The sequence below is a fragment of the Lytechinus variegatus genome, chromosome 3, assembly GCF_018143015.1.
Source record: "Lytechinus variegatus isolate NC3 chromosome 3, Lvar_3.0, whole genome shotgun sequence".
NCBI classification, from domain to species: domain Eukaryota; kingdom Metazoa; phylum Echinodermata; class Echinoidea; order Temnopleuroida; family Toxopneustidae; genus Lytechinus; species Lytechinus variegatus.
In genome coordinates this window covers 58,210,319-58,235,504 of record NC_054742.1, presented here as the reverse complement: position 1 = coordinate 58,235,504, position 25,186 = coordinate 58,210,319, and the positions used below count along the sequence as shown (strand labels likewise).

The 25,186-nt window shown below is 36.7% G+C and overlaps 1 protein-coding gene across 1 annotated transcript; it reads right to left on the bottom strand.

Annotated features, from left to right (window-relative positions):
* Positions 1–153: 153 nt before the first annotated feature.
* On the bottom strand, positions 154–25,134 carry LOC121411479 (serine/threonine-protein kinase ULK4-like). The gene is made up of 27 exons (XM_041604242.1): positions 24,978–25,134; positions 20,486–20,750; positions 19,597–19,736; positions 18,843–18,999; positions 17,361–17,462; positions 16,791–16,874; positions 16,386–16,464; positions 15,895–16,033; positions 15,334–15,491; positions 14,597–14,822; positions 14,050–14,298; positions 12,957–13,003; positions 12,478–12,556; positions 11,977–12,162; positions 11,433–11,594; positions 10,622–10,804; positions 10,117–10,244; positions 9,696–9,835; positions 8,650–8,771; positions 7,867–7,975; positions 7,274–7,420; positions 5,344–5,572; positions 4,671–4,825; positions 3,583–3,752; positions 3,031–3,129; positions 2,495–2,677; positions 154–1,784 (listed from the first exon to the last, which is right to left on the bottom strand). The coding sequence occupies exons 2-27, from the start codon at positions 20,721–20,723 to the stop codon at positions 1,629–1,631; spliced, it is 3,867 nt and encodes a 1,288-aa protein (XP_041460176.1). The 5' UTR covers positions 20,724–20,750; positions 24,978–25,134; the 3' UTR covers positions 154–1,628.
* Positions 25,135–25,186: the final 52 nt, after the last annotated feature.

The following is a 25,186-nucleotide window of genomic DNA, read 5'->3' as shown; positions in this document are numbered from 1 at the left end:
GGGAATGTGGAGCAGAGTAGAGAGAGAGAGAGGGGGGGGGGATTTAAGAGCACAGATAGGAGAGGGATAAGAGAGTTAGAAAAAACAGCATGTTATTTGACTGACTTTAATACAAACAACAACAAAACACAAAAAAAATAAAAGATTCAATTATTTGTTCAAGGAAAACATATTTAGCTACATTTCCTTGTTTATTTTATTTACTTATTTTAACACTGCTCTAATTCAATTTGGAAATATATTCACACGCTCCAATGAAGATTATCTACATTTTCATCATAAATATGTACTATACACACCAAAATGCATATCAATAACATATAAAACAATCCATAAATAAATTAGTACTGCATCACTTTAATACATAAATGGATACAAAACAACTATCCCATGTGGCTTTTATTAAGATATATTAAAGGCAAGCTGAAAAGGCAAAGTTTAATCACTGATTTTTTTTTCTGTGCCAAAGAGGAGGCTAGTAATGGTTAAACGAGAAGAAATTTCCCCAATAACCGACAACAACCCAATGCAGAGAACCTACTTTGGGAAATAAGATTCAAAGGGAACAAAATAGTACTTCCTTGCAAATACTTTCTTACACATATTCAACAATGTATATATGACTGTACAGTTGATCAGTTTGTGATCAACAATAAATTATACACTTTTTCAAAATATTGCGATAAGTCATCTCCCATCTTACTAGCCTCTGAATTTCATCATGAAATTCAGATGAAATTTTTTTTTTTTTAATTTTGCCGATATCAGATAAGAAAAACTGATAATTAGAAATATAACGGTGGCGACCTTATGTTGTCCGAAAACAGTTTTCTAATTCCTGCCAAGAACTCTTTCTAGGAAAAAGAAGGTTGCTACTTATGTCAACTCTAAAAATCTTGCATTTATATTTTGATGTACAAGGTTTTAACAGCATTAGTACACAAACAAGCTGGAAATCACTGACATCAACCACTACAATAAACCAATACAGAAACAAATGTCAGAAACATAATAGCCCCCCCAAAAAATGCCAAAAAATATGAAGAGAGAGACAATAAAAAGAATACATATCTAATTATATGCATAAAAGCCTTGGGAATGGTGATTTGGTGAGCAAAAGCATATTGTACAGTTAAAAGGCAAAATGTTGGCCATAACCAAAAACCCCCATTATGTAACATATTCGTCGCACAATTATTTTATTTAAATATTGTAGCCAGTTCCTTGGACCCCCATTAGGTTTTATGAGGCACACTCCCATTATATTGTGACTTGGGTGTCCCCAACCCCTGAAAGAGACCTTTGCATCAGCATGTGAGCTTGTCGTCTGACCAATAGAAACTAACGCTTCTATCAAAACAACACCTTCAGTGTTCATGCTTTTACTGGACAACCACAACCCTCAGGATATCTGCTGCAAGATAGGAGACTGCTACATCAGAATGCGAGCTTGATGTCTGTTTCATACGAACTAATGCCTCTATCAAAGCAGTGCCTTAAGTGTTTATTCTCTGATAGTACACCAACAACAATCATGATATCTGCTGCAAGAGAAGAAAACACTACATCAGCATGGTGTCCGTCTCCTAATGCCACCTATTAAAACAGCAGCCTCAGTAATCGTGCCTTTATTGGACACCCACAACCCTCAGGATATCAGCTGCAAGAGAAGACACTGCTACATCAGCATGTGAGCTTGCCGTCTGCCTCATACGCACCAATGCTTCTATCAAAACGGTGCCCTCTGTGTTAAGATGCTCTATGTGGTGTGTCTCAGTTGCTACCTACAAATGGAAGAAGATATACCATTACAGATTGATTTATAATTATTGTCACCAGCTATCAAAATTGAAATATTTGACACAGGAAATTGTTGAATTGGCTCCTATTGTGGAAAAGTTTTTTTTTTACATTTTATAGAATCATTTCATTTTTTTGTCTGTTAACCTGCTAAGTATCATTTCAGGACCCACTACTCTAAAAATTAGGATAACAACCCTCATCCCTATGAAGCAGTTCCATGACATTTGCTCTGGCGACAGTTGCTCCGATAGAAAATCTGCACGTTAAGCCGAACATAAAACCCAACCCAACATTATTATGAACCAAAAACTTTTTTATTACAATCCTAAATCTACACCTTTTCCCTCTGAGATAATGAGACCGGAGCAAATGTCACAGGAGCAAATGTCGTGTCAAATGTAAAACAGATCAATATATTTAGATTTCATTTGCTTAAAAAAAATAAACAGATGTACAATTGTGCATCAGTATGAGGGGGAGGAGAAAAATTACTTATATTTTTAATCGCAATTAAAAACAAATTCACAAGAAATCGACATCCTTGTCAACCATATCACAGAGATCAGGGGAGTGTTTCATGAAAAAAAATAGTAATTGATTCTCACTGACAATCTACTCTGAGCCAGTCGGATGCAAGGATTTCAGTAGCTTATAACAACAGGCAGTGAAAATCACTGCCTGTCATACTTACCACTCTCTTGATGTATCTGAGGATCAGCTTTTGTCTCTTGGTATCGAAGGCCTGGAGGGCTCTAGCCATGGCTTGTGAGTTATCGGCGGAGAACGACGCAGGGTATTCCCCACCATACAGCTGACCAATCAGGGAGAGACACTCACAGGCTGTCGTATGGATCTCTTTATCCTTGTGACAAAGCTGAGGAAGAGACATGTTTTTAAATAGATTTAATGATAAACAATAGTAATCATAACAATAATAATATTATTATTAATAATAATAATTAAAATGAGAATAATGATAATAATAACAATAATGATAATAATAATAATAATAATAATAATAATCATTATTACAATAATAATGATAATAATAACAATATTCAGCTATTGTATAGTGGATATCACATAAGATTTGATGTCTCTGTGTACTTAATGAATTGCCATTTGGTCTACAAAGGCTACTTTACTACTCAGGAAGTAGTTTACTCTGCAAGATTTATCTGTTTTAAAAGGCCTTTGCCTTCTTTGTTAACTTTCTTTGACACTTACCAGTCTAATAATGATGAGACTACAATTGACCAAGGGTTTGTTTGCCATCAGTATTCTCTCTGCTCCCTGTGTGTCTGCGCTACTACCAGACTTTTTGGCCTAGATACATAGTAATAATGATAATAACAATTACACAAGTTATTCATATTGCAAACATATCCACCTAGCTAAGCTAGGATACTGATCTCAGTGCTCACAGCTTATTGAGGAATTCTTTCCCAGTAGTACCCGTTGCTCCTACGACAATTGCTGCAGGCTTAGTTTCCTCTAAGATGTAGAGTTATGATTAGGATTGCAATAAGGTCTTATTTTAGGATTAGGGTTAGGATAGGGTATAGCGTTAAATCCAGGGTTGAAGTTGGTAATTTCATTAGTGTGTGGAATTGTAATTGTCGCCGGAGCAAATTGTCGCCAGAGCAAATGTCATGGAACCCACTGTGAACTCCACTCCCTGACTGTGGCTTATGTGACATTTGCTGGAAACTGAACCTTATCAGATAAACGACATGTCCAAATACAATCGTGAAATCAACAAAGTAGTTTTGATCTTACCTGTAGTACACTCCTGACGATGCATGCGATATGTTTGAGCAAGGTATGTAGAAGATCCAGAAGACCCGTCATAAGAAGGGTCAGTGACTTGGAATCCACCTTGGTGTCCTCCGACGATAGGTACATTCGCTGGACGTCTTCAAAAAGAATGCTGATGTGATCCTGAATGCCTGATAAAATACCAAGTGAATATTCATATCAATATGATTACTGGTACTTACAGGGTTAGAGTAAAGTCCAAATAGGCTTCAGGTCACAGCGTATGATGACAACATTACGATTCAGATTGAATTTGCTTTTATTCCTACAGGCAGGCTAGAAACAGACTGGAATTTCGATGTTAGTATGCATAACAGTATTCAGAAGATTCTTAAAGGACAAGTCCACCCCAACAAAAACTTGATTTGAATAAAAAGAGAAAAATTCAACAAGCATAACACTGAAAATTTCATCAAAATCGGATGTAAAATAAGAAAGTTATGACATTTCAAAGTTTCTCTTATTTTCAACAAAAAAGTTATATGAACGAGCCAGTTACATCCAAATGAGAGGGGCGATGATGTCACTCACTCACTATTTCTTTTGTTTGTTATTGTTTGAATTATACAATACTTCAATTCTTACGAATTTGATGATTAGGACCTCCTTGCCTGAAGCACAAAATGTTAAAATAATGGAATTCCACATGTTCAGGGAGGAATGACACTTCATTTCACATGACAATGACTGAAAAATCAAAATATTTCATATTTCATATAATAAAATACAAAAGAAATAGTGAGTGAGTGATGTCATCAACTCTCTCATTTGGATGTAACTGGCTCGTTCATATAACTATTTCATTGAAAATAAGCGAAACTTTAAAATGCCATAACTTTCTTATTTTAAATCCGATTTTGATGAAATTTTCAGTGTTATGCTTGTTGAATTTTTCTCTTTTTATTCAAATCAAGTGTTTGTTGAGGTGGACTTGTCCTTTAAGATTTACAGGTTGGAATGTTCATATGAAATGCTATTTCAGTACCATTAAAAATCATATTGCAATGGATTGCATAGTGTGCACCGGGCTTTACTTTACCATTTCTTACCTTGATCATAAAGGACTTGCATTTCTGTGTTGGTATCTGCTAACAAACAGTTCAACACTGAGATAACATAACGTATGGTGCTACATGTGGGACTGTTCCGATGATCTATCAGTACTTGAAATAGCACCGGTACGAGCTCCAGTTCTTCCATTTTTCTATGAAAATAAAATAAAAAATGTGATTATTCAGGGTATTTAATCAGCATTAGATGGTCGGATAAATATAGATGCCCATTGCTCCTGCAGTAGGGGAAAAGGATATTCAACATCCGTCAGGAACCATCGGAAAGCAATAGATATATTTTGACAGAGACAGAAAGAAAGACAGAGATGGAAATACAAAGAGATATAGACACCGAGAATGACAATGAGAGAGAGAGAGACAAAGATAGAAACATACAAACAAGTAATAATAGAAAAAGAAAGAACGAGAGACAGAGCTAGAGAAGTCGGTGCAAAGAAATATAGACAGAGATAGTGACAGCGACAGAGACAGATATAAAAGGAGAGATAAACAGTGAGAGAGAGAGCAACAAATGAGAAGAGAGAGATAGATGAAGAGAGAAAGAGAGACAGGCAGAGACATAGCATAACAGAGACAGAGAGAAACAAAAACAAGATAGAGATAGAGAGATTAACAACAAATTTGTGAGGAGTAGGTAGGATCTGCCTACCTGATGAAGGCAGGGCTTGTTTCAATGAGAGCTAGTATGAGTTTGAGTGCATAGAGCGGCAGGGGATCGGCATCGACAAGAAGCTGCTGGAGACTAGGTAGAATCTGTGACGTGATGTCAGTCAGAAGCTGAGGGTTTGTGATGGCTCCATTCTCTGTAAGGTTGTCATGGTTTAGGTACAAGCAGATGATCTCAGCGAACAGACGCACACAGAACATACGGGTCTCATCTGAAAGAAACAACAAGGAAATATTTTATTATCAAGGTACTGGTATTATTCAAAAGTTAGAACTCGGAATATGAAATTCCTTTACAGAAATATCATATTAACACTTCATTTCTTTATGTATTGTATTATTCCAAAATTATTTTATGGAAATATCATTATAATAACATTTCATTTTTGAGCTGTTATCAAAAATTTAGAAATTGGAATCTGAAATCAATTTACAGAAGTATAATACTGGCATTTATTTATCACTCCAATTTACATGTAAAGCATTATAAACCAAGATGCCTACAGAATGGGCCGAAGGGGGTGTTTTTCAAAGATAGCAGTTACAATCCGACCTCTCTCTTATCCGGATCTCTCTATTATCCGGCCACACACTTGCCAAGATTTTTTGTTTCCAATTCAATCTAGTTCGTGGGGAAATGAGATTTCAATAGAAACTCAATCCTACAAAAAAACTCAGTTTGATTACATATATTTCCCAATATATTCTACCTACATTATTTTTCATTAAAATATCTCACCCAAATCACCAAAAGAACTTTGACAGGACAATTTTCCAGTAAATCAGGGCGCAGCGCAAACATTTCATCACAAACTCTTTTTATTTCTCTGGGGAAAAAACAACACATGTCTCGCTAGCTAGCGCTAGGCCTCAATACGGACAGCGCCAGCTATCATGTTTGAGCCTACAGTCAGTATGACAATGACTGACATTGCGAAGCTGCGATACCCGCCGCGATGATCTAATAGTAAAACTTAGTTTCATCGAGTCATTCTCTTCCTTTCGAGGTATGCTCAATGTATACCTCAATCATTTTAGCAGGTATATTATCTAAGAGTTTTGGCCATCGATCAATTTCATTTCCGTAAAAATACCGCCTATAATTTGTACTGACACTGCAGTGAATACTGTCTGCATGCCCACTACAATATATTACGTGTAGCTACCGCCGTTAGGGAGGCAGCTGCATGTATTTAATATTGAATCTCCCAGATCCGGATTAAATCTATGTGGAGTGTTGTGGCCCAGTGGATTAGTCTCCGGACTTTGAAACAGGGTCGTGGGTTCGAATCCCAGCCATGGCGTAATTTCCTTCGGCAAGAAATTCATCAACATTGTGCTGCACTCGACCCAGGTGAGGTAAATGGGTACCTGGCAGGAATTTATTCCTTGAAATGCCATCGCGCTGTAAAAGGCTGCGAGGCTAAAGCCAGGGTAATAATATCCAATTAAGCACATAGGGACGCATTTGGCAGTGATATGCGCTATATAAGCAAGTTGGTATTATTATCCCTTATCCGGATTGGTGCTGGTGTCAACGTGTCCGGATAAGAGAGGTCGGACTGTATATTTCCGATTGGGTATGGTATAAAACACATCACTACATCAGTCAAGCTCAGAGGATGGACGCAAACTGTATCATGTATGCATTGGTACTTAAGCATGACTCTTAAGTCTTTGCGAAACACTCCGAGCTGATCTTACCGTTTCTACTAGCAACCAGGGTAGTTAGAGGGTTGATGATACTATCAATGAATGGCCTCTTTATCATGCTCCATTAAGATAGATAGATGCTGAATGACTGCTTCCAGTAAAAAAAATATGTACACCTATGTTTCCTCTACCACTTCACAATTAACTTGTAAAACAATATAATCCTAGATTCATACAGAGTGGATTTGAAAGGATCTTACCGTTTCTACTGGCGACCAGAGTAGCTAGAGGATTCAGAATACTATCAATGACCTCTAAATGATGCTCCATTAGGATAGATGGATGCTGCGTGACTGCTTCCAGAATGGACAGGATAATATTGTTGAACTCGACGATCCCTAACATCCCTGGAAAGAGATTGAAATAAAAGTACATGAACATTAGATAAATTGCCACTTGGTCTACCCACTTTGTTGGTCTCATCCCACTTGGTGTGAATGAATCATTTTGTAATTAAAAGTCAAATTGAAGAAAAGACAATAAATCACATAACACTAATGAAGCTGATAATAAATAGATCAATACATTATTTTATTTGTACAAATTTTGTTAGTTGATTACGTTTCCTTGTATATGTTTTATTTTACAAGCTCAGATCCTCAACATGGTCTAAATTCAACATGATTTTAGTTCTAGTTCTTTTTGGTCTACATTATGATACAATAGTGGCTATAATGGACAAGACATTTACAAGAAAACAGAATTACAGCTGCTTGACAATTAAACAAATGTTTTTAAAATATGATTTGATATCAAATTCAGAAAATTGCATACCCTTGTATTGAAGCCTTACCTATTGCGGGTTCTATGTTCGTTTCTCCACAATCCATTGATTTGACATGGGTCAGTAGGGCACCGATATTGGACAAAAACCTCTCACCAACAATTCTTGGCCTGAAAACCTGACAATAATGATAGGAACATGAAATAGTTATGAAAGGAGTATGAAACTCTTGAAACCAGTTACTTGTCTAAAACACAAAAATCAAAGAACCATATCAATGAAAGATTGTGAAAAGTTTAATAAATAACAAATAAAGAAAGAAAGTTATGAGTACATGTATATGAATGTTGAGATCAGTAATGCTATATGGACAATATCCGATTGGGACTACGGCCAATAAGTATGATTCACATATAAAACAACTTCCCCATTTACTTTTGTATATATTTCAATTAAATTGTCACTGTTATGAAGTCTATCTATAAATCAGGAATTTGTTTTTCATAGAAGAAAAATGTAATGCATGTTTCACAATATATATCATGGACAAAGATTTAGAACTATCACTAGAATGAGCAAAAAGAGACGTTTGGGGTATATTTCTCAATGTCCAGAGGTGATATTTTTTATGTGACATTTTTAAAAGGAGATCAGCTTAGATAGTACTGAAAACTCTTACTGTTATGAAGTACTATACATAAACAAAACCAAAGTGATCTTATGAATACACAGGTGAAAAACCTGGCCATGGGAGATTAGAGTCCATGGCAAAAGGACAATTAGTGCAGCTGAGGAATCACGGCTAGATGGCTTTTAGAGCCATCTTTTACAGAGTCAAGAAAAAGCACAAACCTGACTTGTGATAAGATGTAGAGCCAATGAGACCAGAGGTAGACTTCCTTTCAGCTGTTTAGCTTGTATTGTAGAGGGATGCTTCCGTCCTGATACTGCAGCTAAACTACTCTCAGCATCACCTAACAATGACAAATCACATTTAGATATCACTTACGGGGCTGGGACACCTGGACGTTTAAGCCATGTACTGAACGAGTTTGACCAGCCATCTTCTCCCTTTAAACCCATTTATTGATTTCGAGAATTGTATGTTGTTAACAAGACACAACATGAACACTCATTTACCGAGCTGTTAACTAAGTATCCCCATCAAGCCATTTAATATTTCATTCCATTGTCCATGGCGGACTATGAATGCAAGCCAACATTATAATCAGAGGTACCGAGGTATACATTCTTTCATTTTGTGATTTCAATCATTGTGACTGTGCCATGGGCCAGTGACAGCCATGGTGGTAGCATTGCAGACAATCGATCAGTAGATAAAAGGTATTACTTGTTCTAAGATTTTTTTCTTTCAATCAGATCAAATATGTATCCTTATTTACTGGATGCAAGCCAGAAATGCAATTTACCATTTCAAATAATACACCAGATGGCTGTTACTGACATCACTTTTACAATAATAAATTGAGTATATAGATGAACATAAGATGCAAGTCTATCTCTACGCCAAATTGAGTTTAACATGGGATATTGTTGCTTATACATACATAGACCATCTTGTTTAATTCATATCTCTGAATTCCATCCAAAAGGGCCTGAAGTGAATGAAAAACTGACCAAATTCCTGATTGGACAAACACATAATAATAATTCTGTCTCTCTTGATTTCACTCAAAAAGATCATGGAATTGGATAATTTTTTGTACTAATGTACTCAATTTGATAACAATTATAATTATATGTGCTTTTAGAGTGCTTCTTTCATCAGAATTGTCTAAAGCGCTCTACAATAAATGCAGCAAAATTACCCTGGCTGTTACAGCTGAGCTACTTTTCATGCTCAGCATTTAAATTTGATGAAATATGTAGGGAAATACCTAATATTTGAGGGAGTAGATTGACCAGATGATCTGCGAGGAGGGTGAGACATTGATCCATATACTTCCATTGAGCCTGACTATCCACCTTGCCCCTGCTCATCTGTTGACGGATGTCTCGCTCCATGTAAGTTATCAACCTGAACACAAACACAACAGCATATAGATACTTAATAGGCATGAGTGTGGTGGTATAAGATTTTGCATGAGATGGAAGAAAAATAGTCTATTCAACAGGGCATAGCCAAGTTATTAATTAAAGTCATAAATTATTCTTGTATTCCCTGAAAGTACTTTTTTCTTTTCTTTAACTCCAACCATTTGAAAGAATGAGAACATTTACAGTGGAATGTGTCATATGGTATTATGTTACATGGTACAATCATTTTACCTGAGCTTACTTGATTAAAATTATTCATACCTTGCCTGACAGCACGCCATGATCATCTCTGGGCTGACCTTGATGATTTCAAGAACGACAAGGAGAGCTTTGGCACGGATTAGCACCGACGGACTCTCCACCAACTTCATTACGTGCAAGCAAAACTCCTGAAAACGCAAAAGAGACCAATTTTCCTTTGAATCTCTAAACACATGTACCAACGCTAGCATTGGAAAGAGACTGTATGGGATAGGGAATACGAAGCAGATGAGGTGAAATGTCTCATTGAGTCTACAACTGAGTCTGGGGTATTCGTAAAGCAGGACATTCGTAATTGAGTTTTAAGGAAAATTAGTGAGTGTACTAAGTTTTCATTTGAAATTAAATGTACAATAACATTCGATTCAAGCGAGAACAAAATAGGATGCCTCCAGCAACCACCTATGCATGGCAGATGCGTACAAATATTTCAATTATTCCCTTTGCATGCATAAAAACTATTTTCTTACAACTTGAAAAAAGAGCTGGGGGATTTATTGGTTACCTTATCTTGAGTTATTCTCTGAACGTGTGATCCTTCGGTCAAGAGATGACCGAACATGGTGACCAGTGCTTGCTGGACACGGCTGATGTTGACCGCTAGCCCCTCCAACACCTTGGGCAACCCAACCTTATCAAGAATACTCTGAAAGATGCTGACCGAATGACGGCAAATTCTACATAAAGCCTGGATTAAAAGAGAGAAGGGTAAGGATGAACATGTTAGTTATGATTGAATAGAGCAGTTAAGGGATAGTCTGCAATGCAAACACTTCACGCAAGGAAAGTGGTCTGAACATGCAGTCTAAGGTTTCTGCAAATGACTTGTGTACCAAAACAGCAATTTGTTTTTGTGCTAGGCTTGTTTGAAGACCCACTTGTTGATCAAAAGTTTCAATCAGGTTCTTTGCCTGCAGACTAGGTCAGGGAAGCATTTCATGAAACAAGCAGTCAGTATTTTTCACTTGCAACTGTTATAAGCCACTGAAAATCTTGCATCTGATTGGCTCAGAACAAATTAGTTAGTGAAAACCACTGACAAGATGCTTCATGGATCACTCCTGAGAAAAAACATATTACAGGAAAACATGCTTGATATTTCTGGATCACAGCAATCTGTTTTACTTGGGTGACTTTCAACTTAAAAGATGTGTGTGTGTGAAAGATAGCTTACTGAAATCGCACATATTTTGGGTGTGTCGGCCATAGAGTGCGTAAAAGGTTATGTATCATGATTAGGCGACTTGATGGCATACATCTTGGAAATATCAGCCACAGTGAATGAAAGGTTTTATTACATGATAAAAACAACTTACTGAAATTGCACATATCTTGGGTGTGTCTGCCATAGAGTGGGTAAAGAGCTGCCACAGAAGATGTCCTATCTCATTGCTGGATAGTTTCTCACCATGGATACTGTTTGTTGCTGCAACATTCTCTATCACCTTGGCAGCAAAGTGTTGCACAATTGCATCCTCCTATGAAACAAACACAACAAAATGAACATTACTATAGTACAGTGAGACAAGGTAACGCAATATTTGCTCCTGCAACAAGTGCTCCACTGCTAATTTCACTGAAGATATTGGGTTAGGGTTGGGGATGTCATTGGGTTTTTGGTTGAGAATGATGAGAAAATGAGGAATAAGTTTAGGGTTTGAGGTTATAGTTTAAGTTTAGCGTAGTGTGTGAATTTGTTGCAGGAGAAATTTTCTACATTTTCTACCCCAATCGTTTGGCAAAATACTCTTTATGTATACAAACACTTGGGTGGCCATTTTATTGGATTCTAGTCAAACTTATTTTCAGATCCTTACCATGGCACGCATTTATGTTTAAGAATTTGTGAGGACAACTTACCCCTTCTCTAAGGCACCTAGAGATCATGGTGTAGACCAGGGCAGGTACGTTCGAAGGGTTCGATGCCTCGTCTTGGTCATGGGTAGCTGCCAGGAACAAAAGCTCTCCAATAGCTGGGACCATACTCTGCTTCAGCTTGGCATTACGATTGTTATCTCGTAAAACTTCTGTTAGTGCCGTGATGACCTAATACAATGGAAGCGCCATTAAAGAGGCATCAATTACTTGAATTCCAAATAAAGGAAAGACATATTCTTCGACGATAACATGGACATACTATTTTAACCAATATCGTACACTACACCAGAAAACGAGACAAAACTATAATTAATATTTTTACAATTGCAACAAGTCTTTACAAACTTCCATTTAATGGTATATCTTTCAAGCAAATGGGAATAATTTCTTGATAGGTTGTGCATCCATACCACTCTTGATAAGCTCTATCACAAGATTTATTAAAAAAACTCTGTTGTTATTCCAATCATGATTATTACATACCTCAGTTAGCGCGAAATCCTCTGAAAATTCATCAAGATTTTGAGCAAGTAGACCAAACACTCTGCCACTTCGGCATCGTCTGCCATATGAAAAAAAGTATTATGAATTAGTACAGTAAAAATTATGGCACTTAACTGTTATCCCTGTAATTAACAGACTGTTAATTACCGGATTTAAAATCTGGATGATTGACTTAAGACCTCACCTTGTATAGATTTATTTTGCCAATCTTCAAATTATTGATGGTGAATAAATGTAAGTTGTTTTACGTGCTCCTTTAAAAAAAATAAAGTTTATTCATCCAACATTAGTATGATATATCACAACATCGAACTTCCCCAAACTTGTAGATAATTTACATCCCAATTTTGTATATGGCTGCAATAGGTCTCTTATCACTTATCGTTCATGAATATACAATGTATTCATATATTTTTCATTATTCAACAAGTATATTTATGTCTGTAAAATTAACTTACACTTCAAGGGGTTGTGATGGCTTTAAAAGATTGATCATGCAGGGAATCTGTAAATACAGTTCAAAATGATAGAACAAATGAAATAATTTCATCATCAGGATAAGCATTAAACCCATCAAGATATACAAATAATTAGCATTTACCATAGTGCAACTGATATAGGTAAAATCTTTTCTGAGGAGCACTTTTATTTTTACCCAAGCTTTGGCTAGAGCTGCTGTTTCCAGCACTCACATGGGTCAATTGCAGCACAGTATGGGCGAATTTTTCGATAAAGGCTGAGATGGCCGAGATTTGAACCCAAGACCCTCTGATTAAGTCGAAAACACTAGATCACAGCATGTCACTATAAAATACAAAAACATCTACTTAGTATATGGGTATGGTGACGGTATCAAAACCTGGGTGATGATGATTTGAATCCTCTCGGGCTGATTCATAAAACCTTATAATTAATCTTTGAATAAATTTTAGTGCAAAAAATGCTTGTTGATGACAAATCCACTGAACAATATTTATATAATAATAACTCTTGAAGCAGCCTTGGGTTTTTCATAGAAACTTATAATTGATTTAAAAGTAATTTTAGTGCATGAAACTACCCCTTGATTCACAAATAACTAACAGGCTTTGATACAAAAATTGCTCTTGCAACAGTCTTGGGTGTGTCAAGACACATTGGAATTAATATCAAATTTTAGAATGAAACAACCCTTCATGACAATCAAATTGCAACAGCCTTGAGTGTTTCATGAAACCTAATTTTTTTTTCAAGTTTATGCATGAAACATTCCCCAATGATAAATCAACTACCAGCATTGATAATTGCTCTGAACTTAAATATGATCTAAAATCAATCTTAGTGCATGCAATACCTCCTGGTGACAAATCCACTGACCAGGTTTGATTGCTTCTTGCAACAGTCTGGAGTGCTTCATGAAATATTAAACTTGATTTAAAATCAATTTTAGTGCATGAAACATAACGATGAAAACCAATGTTGGAACAGCCTTTAGGGGTTTCATGAAACCTTGAAATGAATTTAAAATCAATTTTAGTGCATGAAACACAAGCTAATGACAAATCTACCGACCAGTTTTGATACAGCAATCGCTCTAGCAACGGCTCCTGTCCCACAGATGGTTCCCACATAGTTGAGTAGTTGAAGTTTAGTCCTCTGTGTCCCTGCTGACTTGTCCCCACTCTTGCTAGCCAATGACTCGGTGATGTTACCGAGGTAGATCTGAAGAGCAGTGTCTGTCATCTTCAACAGCTTATCATTGCTGTGAACAGGAATTCCCAGGCTACGTGACTCAAATTTCAGAGATGCTGGCTTCTGAATCTGCATAGACACATGGAAAATGTAGATACCCTTTAACTCTTTATCACGTTGACTGGAAACCGTACCAAATGATCAATTTTTTTAGTATTCACCGAGTTATAAATGATTCCATGTAAAAATTGAATAAAATAAGATATAAAATCACAGAAAGTCATATCTTCTTGAGCAAATTGTAGTGTTGTACATGGCACTCAAAAGTCATATAAAGTACAAAATCATAAAAGTTGACATATCTGCCTCTTTTACTCTCGATCCCACCGCTGCCACCTTTTATACTGCATTACATCCCTACTCTTACCTTTGGATTATCAATGATGGGGGAGACTGACAGATCCCACTGAGTGAAGATGCTGACGTCAACATCAAGACTGTCCTCATGGGAGATTTTCCTCTCTTGCTGATATCTACTCCTGCTCTTCACTCCACCATCACTCTTCCTCCTCTTGCCACTTTTCTTTCTGGTGGGAGGTGGTTCCTCTAGAGGCTCTTCTGGAGGTACTGCTGGAGATGTCCTTGGTCTTGAGCTATTCATTAAATAAATACATTCAAACTTGTATTAGCAGACACCTGTCTATAGTGAAAAAAGGTCTTAAAGTGGCCACCAAAATTTTCTCCCATTTGAAAGGAATATGTATTATATTACTTATCTATTAAAGCCACCTGTTTCCAGTGACTCTTTTTTTCTGATTGACATGGGTAGCCTTAATAGACAGGTTTGACTGTATGGTGATCACCTGTATATAAGGACCGCTATTCTTTAAAGACTAAAAATTTGATTTCCCTTGAATAGAATTCCCCATTGAAACATGAAATGACAGAAACTTTCCATACAGACTCCCTGCTAACAAATACAGCTTTTCTTGTCTCCCTTCGGTTGTCTTAATAGGCAGGTTTTACTGTATGTACATCAGCTTTCCACAAGAAAGCTGCAAGTTTTGCTGCTTTTTATGGATGGCATCTTTGCAATGTGTATAAATGGGGGACAGTGAATTTATCAGTATTTTACCTCATCATTCTTAACATCTATTCCTTTACCTTAGTAAGAAGTGTGGATCTTTCTTTGCTGTGTCGGGAGAGCTCTGTGGCCTTGACTCAGGTCTGTTGGAATGGAGCGAAGCTTTCATCAGGTTGTCTGGAATTTTCATTGATGACACTGGTCGACCCTCAGTAGACAGTGTCACAAGTGTTACGTTCTGGTGACAGTCGGGTAAAAAAAAATTTATTACATAATATAATTAGATTGATAAAATGCCATTTATTATATTGATAATAAACAACATTAATATAGCACTTATCAAAATGTTTCTTATCACTGCATACAATTATCCTGGCTTTATTAGCAATGCTACCTTGATAAGCTGCTCATGCATTTAAGAAATTCTGTCATATCAGGTATCAAATTATTACAACTGGGTGGATGGCAAATGTAGATTAATGCCCTGCCAAAGGAAGCGAGTGTTGCGGTGGGATACTTAAATCATCATGAACACATCCAGACGGTTGATGGGAACACTATCTATTACATGAAGTAACACTTAATATAAATTGATTCCCACAGACTCTAGAGGGAACCAACAACACACTATAAATGCCTACCTTCATTTCATGAGGAGTATGTGAAGTCAAGCTAGTATGACTCTTTGCCATATCATCAGCAAGAGATTTCTTGGTGCCATCATCGACCTGCAGTTGACCCTGCCAGAAAGGATGGATGACCAATTCATGCCATGTTGCCCTGAAAGACAAACATTTATTGCTTAAACCATGTACCTGCAATTGTAGCAAATAATTATTTTGTAATTAAGTCTTCAAACTCAATATTGACTCTCGGTCATAATGTCATCATCTAATATACCACAACTATGTCTACATGGTTAAATAAACTGCTTTGAAAAAAAAAGTACACAAAATAAAAATCAGGCCAATTGGGCTTTTGAGTAAATGAGAATTAGACAATGAAGGTAGTGTATACCAAACAGCAATTAGAAATACATGTAGTAGACCAATGATTTTAGCCCACATGGAATTGACTTTTTAAAAAGTACGCCAACTGCTTGTAGACTACTAAAGTGAATTTATCGTCTCACCTTCTTGTGGGATCTTTTGTCAACAGAACTTTGATCAGACTGCAGAAATCTGGAGTAGGTTTAGTAGCCAGTCTTGGTCCTTCACAACAAATAAAGAAAACAAAGAAAGTTCATGTAGTAATTAAATTGATATAAAGCAGGCAGAATAAGTCTCCCTATCATTACATGATTCCCAAACCAGTGGTGGATCCAGAGTGGGTGTGGGGTCTCCCCCCCCCATCATACCCGACTCAAATCTTATTCTTTCTCAAAATATTTAATCTATTATTTATCTCGTGTTTTTTGCTCATCAATAAGTTTTCGAAGGAGAAATCCCCCCGCCCCCCCCGTAAATCCTGGATCCCTGGCAAGGCTTAATTTCACAAAGACTTGTGTCTTGCATATGAAAGAGGAGGCAAAACATACCTTTAACCTTTGGTGTAGGATAGTCTTTGGTGAGAATCTGTTCCACTAGTTTGGAAAACTCCTCAGCCTGGAAAGGAGGGTTGCCTTGAGAAAAGAAAAGTATGAAACAAAAAAAAGTAATATTAATACCACTTTAAAAATATTATTTCTGCACATAAATCATACAGTATCCGACTTTCTTTCTTTCTTACATAAAACAAATAATAGTAATATTGATATCATTTCAAAAATACTACTATTCCAAGTAAATCTCTGCATAAATGAAAACTCGGCCAATGAAATCTGTTTACAGTGTCAATCACTGTCCACCCTACTTCATCTGCACAGATATTTACATTTTTTCAAAGATTTTTACTTACAATTCAGGAGGCGCGGAACAGTTTTGAAAGTGGGGGGGGCTGAAGCCACCCAACCCTGTGCCACTGCCCCTGCAATAGTTTTATCATATATTTTGTTACCTGTCTCTGAAGAACATGGAATATGATGTTTGAAACAAATGAAGACATCAGAAATGGCTATTTAAAAAGACTAGAAATCTAGAATCTAACTTATCGTGCTTGGATGACTAACCTGTGTACATCTCAAATAGGAGGCAGCCTAATGCCCACAGATCAGTTGCAATGCTGTGAGGCTGTCCTTGTAAAACCTCTGGGGCAAGATAATTCGGGCAACCTACAAGAATAAAGATCATCATTATAACATCAATGAAAATACATAGTCACATTATGCATTCAATCAACAAAACATGGAGAAAGAATCAGCAAAAAAAAAAAATATTATTTGCTTCATAAAACACTCCCATGTTCTGGGGTGGTATTCTGAGGTCATTTTATCTTTAAAATATTTTATTTCATCTCTTAAAATGAAATTGGTATTCTGAGATGAGATTTTATCTCGCAGATAAAATTTTAGATTTTATCTTGCGTATCTACAGATGATACGCAACAGAACAATGCCTGCGTACACATACCCATCGCGTATCTGGCCATTGCAACGCAGATGATGTGCTTGCGCCCATGTTACTTTGAAGAAAAAATAAAATAAACTTAAAAGAGGGTAGAGGCTATTTTATCTCTGCGACGTTGATTTCACCAGTATTTCTAGGTGAATTAACCCCAAATGGTGACATGAAAATGACGAAAAATTATATATTTATTGAGAATAACACCTTAACGTTGTTCCTGTACAATCAGAGAGTATTTCATAAGACTTTTCTTTACTAATATTGTCTTTGAAATGATGTTTGAAAAGATGCGATATAGACTTCGAAAAAAGATGAGAGTATTGTCCTTTTTGTTGAAAGAAATCTCTGTAAAGACACGCAAGCGTAAAGTGCAAGCGTATTTGAAGTCAGTAAATTGACGCAATCTGGCCCCTTTGCCACACCTCCTGGCGGAAAGGATTTTAATTGGTTGAGTGATATGAGAGAGCTATAAAATCGCGTTTCTCATTGGATATTGATTAAAATATAGGTGTGTCTTACAGAGATAAAATGAAGATAAAATGGTTCTCAGAATACCAATTCGGAGAGATTTTAAGGGTATTTTATCTCACTGATTTTAACGGAGATAAAATATTTTATTTTATCTGAGATAAAATGGATCTCAGAATACCACCCCTGGTCATGAGTTTGGATTGAGGTGCCTGGGAATACCTTCTTACAATTTTTTATCATTTAGAAATAAATGCATGCTGTAATTGTGAGATTATATCTTCACCAAAATTATTTTGTTGGGAATTCCTTAATTTTGCTGTGAGTAAACATGCAATACACACAAAAACGACTGTGTTCAGACAAAATATTTCAAGTGCTCTTTTTAATATTTAAATGGAATGGCATCTGAAGAGCAACCCCTTTCATTATACATTACTTATATGATGTTCTTCTTCAATCATGTGAAAAGAACTCTAACAATGGTGATTGCTTTCACAAATCAAACAACAGAAATTCCCCATTATTGCATATTCAGACAAAAATATTTGACAATCCAAACAGGGTTGGCTTGAAGGCTTTAATGCGGTAAATGGAATGCAGAGCAACTGATAATTTACCTAAGGTACTTTTGTTTGTTCTTTCACCATCCTGCTTAGTTTGGTCAGAAGTGCCTTCTGGTGACGTCATATCAAATATGTCTTCCAAGTTCTCCTCTTCCAGACGAGCTAAGCTAAAGTCATCATACTTCAGTGATCCTGAACTATCCACCAATATCTGATTGACACAAAGGGCAAAAAAATCACATCATAATTCTACCTCATATAACATTTTTTTTTTTAGTAAAACAGGGTAATTAATTTGTGGAATGGCTATATAAATCAATATGCACTGTGGAATAGTTAATATCTTATTGTAACAGGGCAAAATTTATTTCATGTAGACAGCAATTGACGTGTAAAATAGCCATTCACTATCCAAATATAAAGTGTGGATTTTTAAGAACTATCAACATATATCTAATTGTTACAGAGCAAAATTCATATTGTGTACTCTCTCTACTTGTACCTTAGAGATCATATTTCAGTAACAGAGTAGATGACTTGTGAAATAGCCAGTGCTATACACCATGTCCACTAATATCCACTGTTGAATATCAAGAACAAACCACTATTATCTTGATCATTGTCACATATCAAATGATCATATCATCTCTTCGGTATTCAGAAACAAAAACAATATGTTTTTAATATATTCTCTAAATGTGCATTTCATATGACTAACAAGTTTGACGAATTCATATAGAAAATAGATTGAAATTTGTACTAAAGATCAGCTAATTACATTGTTTTTCTTAACGAATGTGTTCATTACCTTGCTTGGTTTAAAGTCTGAAAAGAGCATTCCAACAGAATGAATGTAATGAAGTCCTCTCACAAGATCCAATCCAAAGTCACGAACAGCTTGTTCTGGGAAATGGCCATCTTGTGACAAGATGTGCTCTAGACTACCACCTAGATTAAAGAGAACAAGTGTGTTTCATACAGAACAGTAAAAGAAATACTAACTAGAGGATTCTCAATAATACTGAGAGTGAATGAAATAGTAGAGGAAGTAGTCAACAATTTCGCACTCAAGCTAAAATTCTGTTTAAACAATTTTCAAAAGTATGACTAGTAGAATTAATTCAAGATTAGTTATCTGTTTTCCCAACATCAGAGGTGAACAAATGATTGGAAAAAAGGAGGTGATGATGATAGTGATGGTAGTGATACTGTGATGATAAAGATGCTGCTGCTGATGATGATAAGGATGATGGTGATGACAATATTGGTGATGATGATAATGATGTGATGATAATGATGATGTTGCTGCTGCTACTGATGATGATAAGGATGATGGTGATGATAATATTGGTGATGATGATAATGGTGGTGATAATAATGATTATTTTACTGCTGTTGCTGAGGATGGTGGTGATGATGGTAATGATGATTTGATTTAAATCTGTACCACACAAGTTCCAGGGCAACCCCTAGTTGGGTTTCATATAAGTTAAACATGAAAAACATTTTCTTAGTCAGTGGGGAAATCAGTGCCGGTTGCCTGGGTGAGATTGCATCAAGCAACAGTCAGAAATTTTGAGTGGTCTGACTGGTCCTGTATCACCCACCCTTCTGACCACACTCCATCTTGCAAGTAATGAAATCGTGAAAAGGAACAAGAGTATTATTGAAGAAAGCATACAAACTCAAAATAATACCTGTACAGAGCTCCACGATCAGCCATAGGTGGTTGGTCGTTTCGTACCACTCGTAGAACTCCACCACGTTGGGATGACTCAATTCATGGGTTAATCTGACCCGGTTGGTGACCTCTGACCTTCTTGCTTTGTCAATACAATGGATGGCCACAAAGTTCACCGACCCCTTCCTCCTACCCTTGTACATGGTGGAGGTTTCAGTCTGTCGAATCTCATCGTACAGGATGAAGTTCTCCATCTTAACAGGTTTTCAGATCTGTTTCCTCTAAAAGAGAGAGAGAGAGAGAGAGAAAAGAAAATGAATTCTCCAAATGTTTTGCTTTTTCCCTACTGTACCAGGGTTCATCTTTCATTAAAATTAACAAGTTGACATGATGTCATAAATGATATTCTGTTTATTCAATTACTGTTCAGAATTATCCTTTTCAAGTTAATTTCAACGGAGCAAAGAAACTTTGGAGAAACATCGGTATCACATGGATGACATTCCATATGAATTTTTAAAAAATTTAAACTCTCTTGTGATTGTGATGTACATATTTAATGGGGTTGAAGTCGCCATCACTGACCTTCTGCATTAATTCCTATGTAATCCTCCATCTCACATTCCAATATATTTTGTCTGACCCCCAAAATATGTGACTGAATGTTCACAGAAGATCATTTTCTTTTAAAAATAATCAGGAGTAAATACTTTAAATAATTTATTGTTGTGTACTCTTAAAGTAAATCTTTACTTAAATTATACAGCTATCAGGGGTAGATGTGGACCTGTTAACAATATGGAAATTCAGGCTGCTTGACAAGCCTTGAGGGATACATCTTTTTTATACCTATATGTACTGCCTGTGCTTGCTGGCTGTGATACTATCAATATGGCCTTGATCTTGGGGTGTTGGAGATTGAGATTTCTATTTAGTAGTTCATCCGTTAAATTTTTCTTTACACTGATTATTGCTTTTACAGAGCTACATGTACTGTACTTTATCCGTGGAATCTCTTGAAACCTCAGAAATCTCTTTTTTTCATCAGAGAATGGAGATACTAGTGTCACATGATTCCGTCCGGACAGGTTGTATGTCTGGTCTCTGGATATTATAAAACAGCAATTCCTGTTATTTGGCGATTAATTTCATAAAATATTTGAGAATAGTCTGAGACAATAAATGCTTGCAATAAGGGAAACCGCGCACGCTCTGCTCAAGAGTTCCACCTTTCATACACATGCCACACAAGAACATGACAGATGATAGGTTCATTATTGTTGTAAAATAGACTGAGGGAGATTGAGCTAAATTTACAAACAAAGCCCAAACTAGTGCTATCGCGGATGTGCATGAAACTTGCTTTGGAGCGTTGGCAACCTTTCCACGCGCTGCTGCCGATATTGCTTCTCTCCTACCCCAGTCTCCATCGGCCATTTTGTTACGATTCATAACAAAAATGGCCGATCGAGACGGGGGTAGGAGAGAACTTTTCGTTTTTTTGAGGTTCCAGTTTGTGCCCAGATGTCAGGAAACTGCCACTCGTTAGACCTTCATCCATATAATCGTGGTAAGTGCTTGATTTCTGTTTTAACTATTTATTCGGAGAATTATTTTGACCATACTTCACGCTAGTCAGGTGAGTATGGTCAATTACACCGTAAGGTCCTGGGCTCCCGCCCCCTACGCGGGCGGGAGTTCCCTGGGTTACGATAAACCCTTCTTGGCAAGGTAATCCTCGTTGTCTCAATTTCACCTCCACAGGCCAGTAAATGAGCGTTGAGCCAAAGGACGAAATGATAAACAACAGCTGTGCTATTACATAAGACTTCTCTGCCTGTAATAGGACCTTCGGAATGAAATTATTGTATTCGATATTTAATTACGTTTTCAAAGGCACATATTGTATTCAGAAATCCAATGTTAGTCCATTTTCAATTTCGAACGAAGAAAATCGACCTCGAAATAAGGAAAGTAAGTAAATAAAATGATAGCATGCTTTGCAGGGACCGTGCTCGGGCTGTTGTGTTATCTTCGGACCGAGGTCAAGAAACAGGTGTTTTGATACTTAAATATTATTGCTTGCTTGGGGCAGTGGGTTTGTCATACTTGAAGAGAATTGATTGAGAGAAATTGGGGTATACCGTATAGTGTTCTTAAATGGAGGTTTTTGTCATGTGGTGACTAGCCTGGAGGCGTCTGGGGAGTGGGGAGTAAAAATCATAGTACTATCGTACGCTTACGATAGTACTATGATTTTTACTACCCAGACGCCTCCAGGGGTGGTATTCTGAAAATTGTCTTAACTTTTCTTGTAAGTCAGCAAGATAACAGCGCGCTAAAATTCTCTTAAATTGGTATTCTGAAAATTGTCTTATCTCTGTAAGGACGTCCCCTATTTTTTTTCTCTGACACGCCCAATATTCTGTCATCAACCAATTATTAAGCTTGATATATGCTTAGGCCAACCAATAGAAGCATCTCTTCTTAAAAATAATGAAGCGCATTGTTGATATGAGGCGTAATTTCCTTGCGCCCCCGACGCTTATGCTTCTGCGCTTCTGTGCTAAAAATACACTTGGCTCTTCTCAAAAATATATTTTCTCTGAAAAGATTCATCTCGAACACCAATTTGTAATTGCTGAAAAGTCTACCAATCCGTCATTATAATGTCTTTTGAATGTCTCCTTTTGTAAAACATGATGTTCTTGCGGGATGCAGCAAGAAATAATTATTGCAGACGGGCAAATATTGCATGCAACAATAAGTTACAATAGCCCCCACCTCTTGTAAATTTTATTGTATTTTCCAAGGAAGTTAAGAGAACGTAAAGATAAGAGAATTTTCGGAAATACCATGTAACTCGATATTTTATCTTGCGCACAGACATAATATGCGCCAATTAGACATTTACGCATTATCTAAATATCTGACATTATACGCACTCAGTGAAAGTTACAAGAAAAGTTAAGACAATTTTCGGAATACGGATTTTATTGTAACTCTAAAGATACAAGAATATTTCTCTTAAGACAATTTTCAGAATACGGCCCCAGGCTAGTGGTGACCACGTGGTCATGACATGATGCGCGATGGACCAATCAGCAGTCTCTGAATCGCTGTGCGGAGATAGTCGGAGAGCCAAGATCTTTCCTATAAATTGTAGGGCCTACACAAAGTCGATGCTGGACAATTTGCCACTTTGCTCATACATACACACACCCAAAATTACAGACCCCCCCCATCCACAACAAAAAATGCACATAAATTACCTCTCAATTTGACATGCTGGAAAATCATGATAAATGCCTTGTGCAGATTTCTGTCGTAACATAATAAGCATTCATTTGTTCACCAGAGCTAGTCCATCTCCATTACTTGTATGGCAGTGTATCCTATTGCCGGACACCTTTATTTCAGTGCTTTAAAAATGACAACTAGAGGAAATACAATGAAGAAAAATTATACCTTGCTATTCCAAATATTCTGAAAATTATGAATATGAAGAAAATATTTTATATTTTCCAACCGTTTTCTTTGCACCGCACTTGCCGCATACCCCTCCGCGAAAAACAATTATTTTCGTGCGTGACAAATTACATCATAATTCCGGACGGGCGCGCCGGACGGGTAAAAATATTCTTGATTATAAGATGTAAGAAAGAGTTGGTGTGATTTTTTTCATGATATATCATCTCATGAGTAAATTCTAAGTTTTGTTTGCTTTCTTATATCGATTTTGAGCAGATCTTTGTAATAAATTGGTGTTTGCTAACGAATTAAATTTTTGAAAAAAAAAATTGATCGCGTGTTCGATATGGCACTTTCCAGTATTATGCTCGTTCATATCGTGACCCTCAGTCAAGTTCTATCGATGCACAGACGATCGTTGACGGCTCTCTATCTACCTCGCGCACGGACGGCCGGAGTACATACCTTGCATTGAGAACTAGCCGTCGACGATCTGATCGATGGAGCGGACGAGATTGAAATTCGGGGAATCAGGCCCGAAATTAGGTCCCTATTGCCATCAGAAAATAGATCAATTGAATCATTTGTTAATGCAAAACTATGTTATATGATATTTTAAGCATTTTCTGTCATTTTAGAGAAAATAAGGTAAAAGTTGGATTTTTTCTTCTTGTTTTTTGCAAACTTGTTCTTTGTAAAAATTCTGTAAAATTGAACTGCGGAAGTCTTTTACGGTACGAAATTGATTTCGTACGCAGTAATATGCGCGTCCGGAAATATGATAGTGTCCGGTGATACAATACATGACTATACGTGCGATTGTTCTACTCAAAAGTCTCATATGATTACCACGTTTCCGTGTCAAACAACATTCGAATTGCACATGAAACACGTCGCTCTGGAATTACACACACTCACCACAAGTCAGGTCATTTTGCAACGAGAAAACACATTTTTTAAGAGAGAAATACATGTTTTGTAATACCAGATAAGAAGTTATATAATATCACAAAGACGAGAATATATTCTTTTCTTACAATTATCAATATTTCAGTCCAAAATCAAGCTGTATGGTTCAAAATGTTTCGACTTCAAAAAATGTTGCCTTGACGAGGCGACGCGAGCCGTCGAGGGTGTCTTCGAAAAGAAATTAAAAAGAAATTTCGGTGGCTAGCTAGCTAGCACGTGCACGATCGAGCAGCAGAAGCTCGAGTAATCCCGGGCCGGGAACTCCTGCCATGCAGCC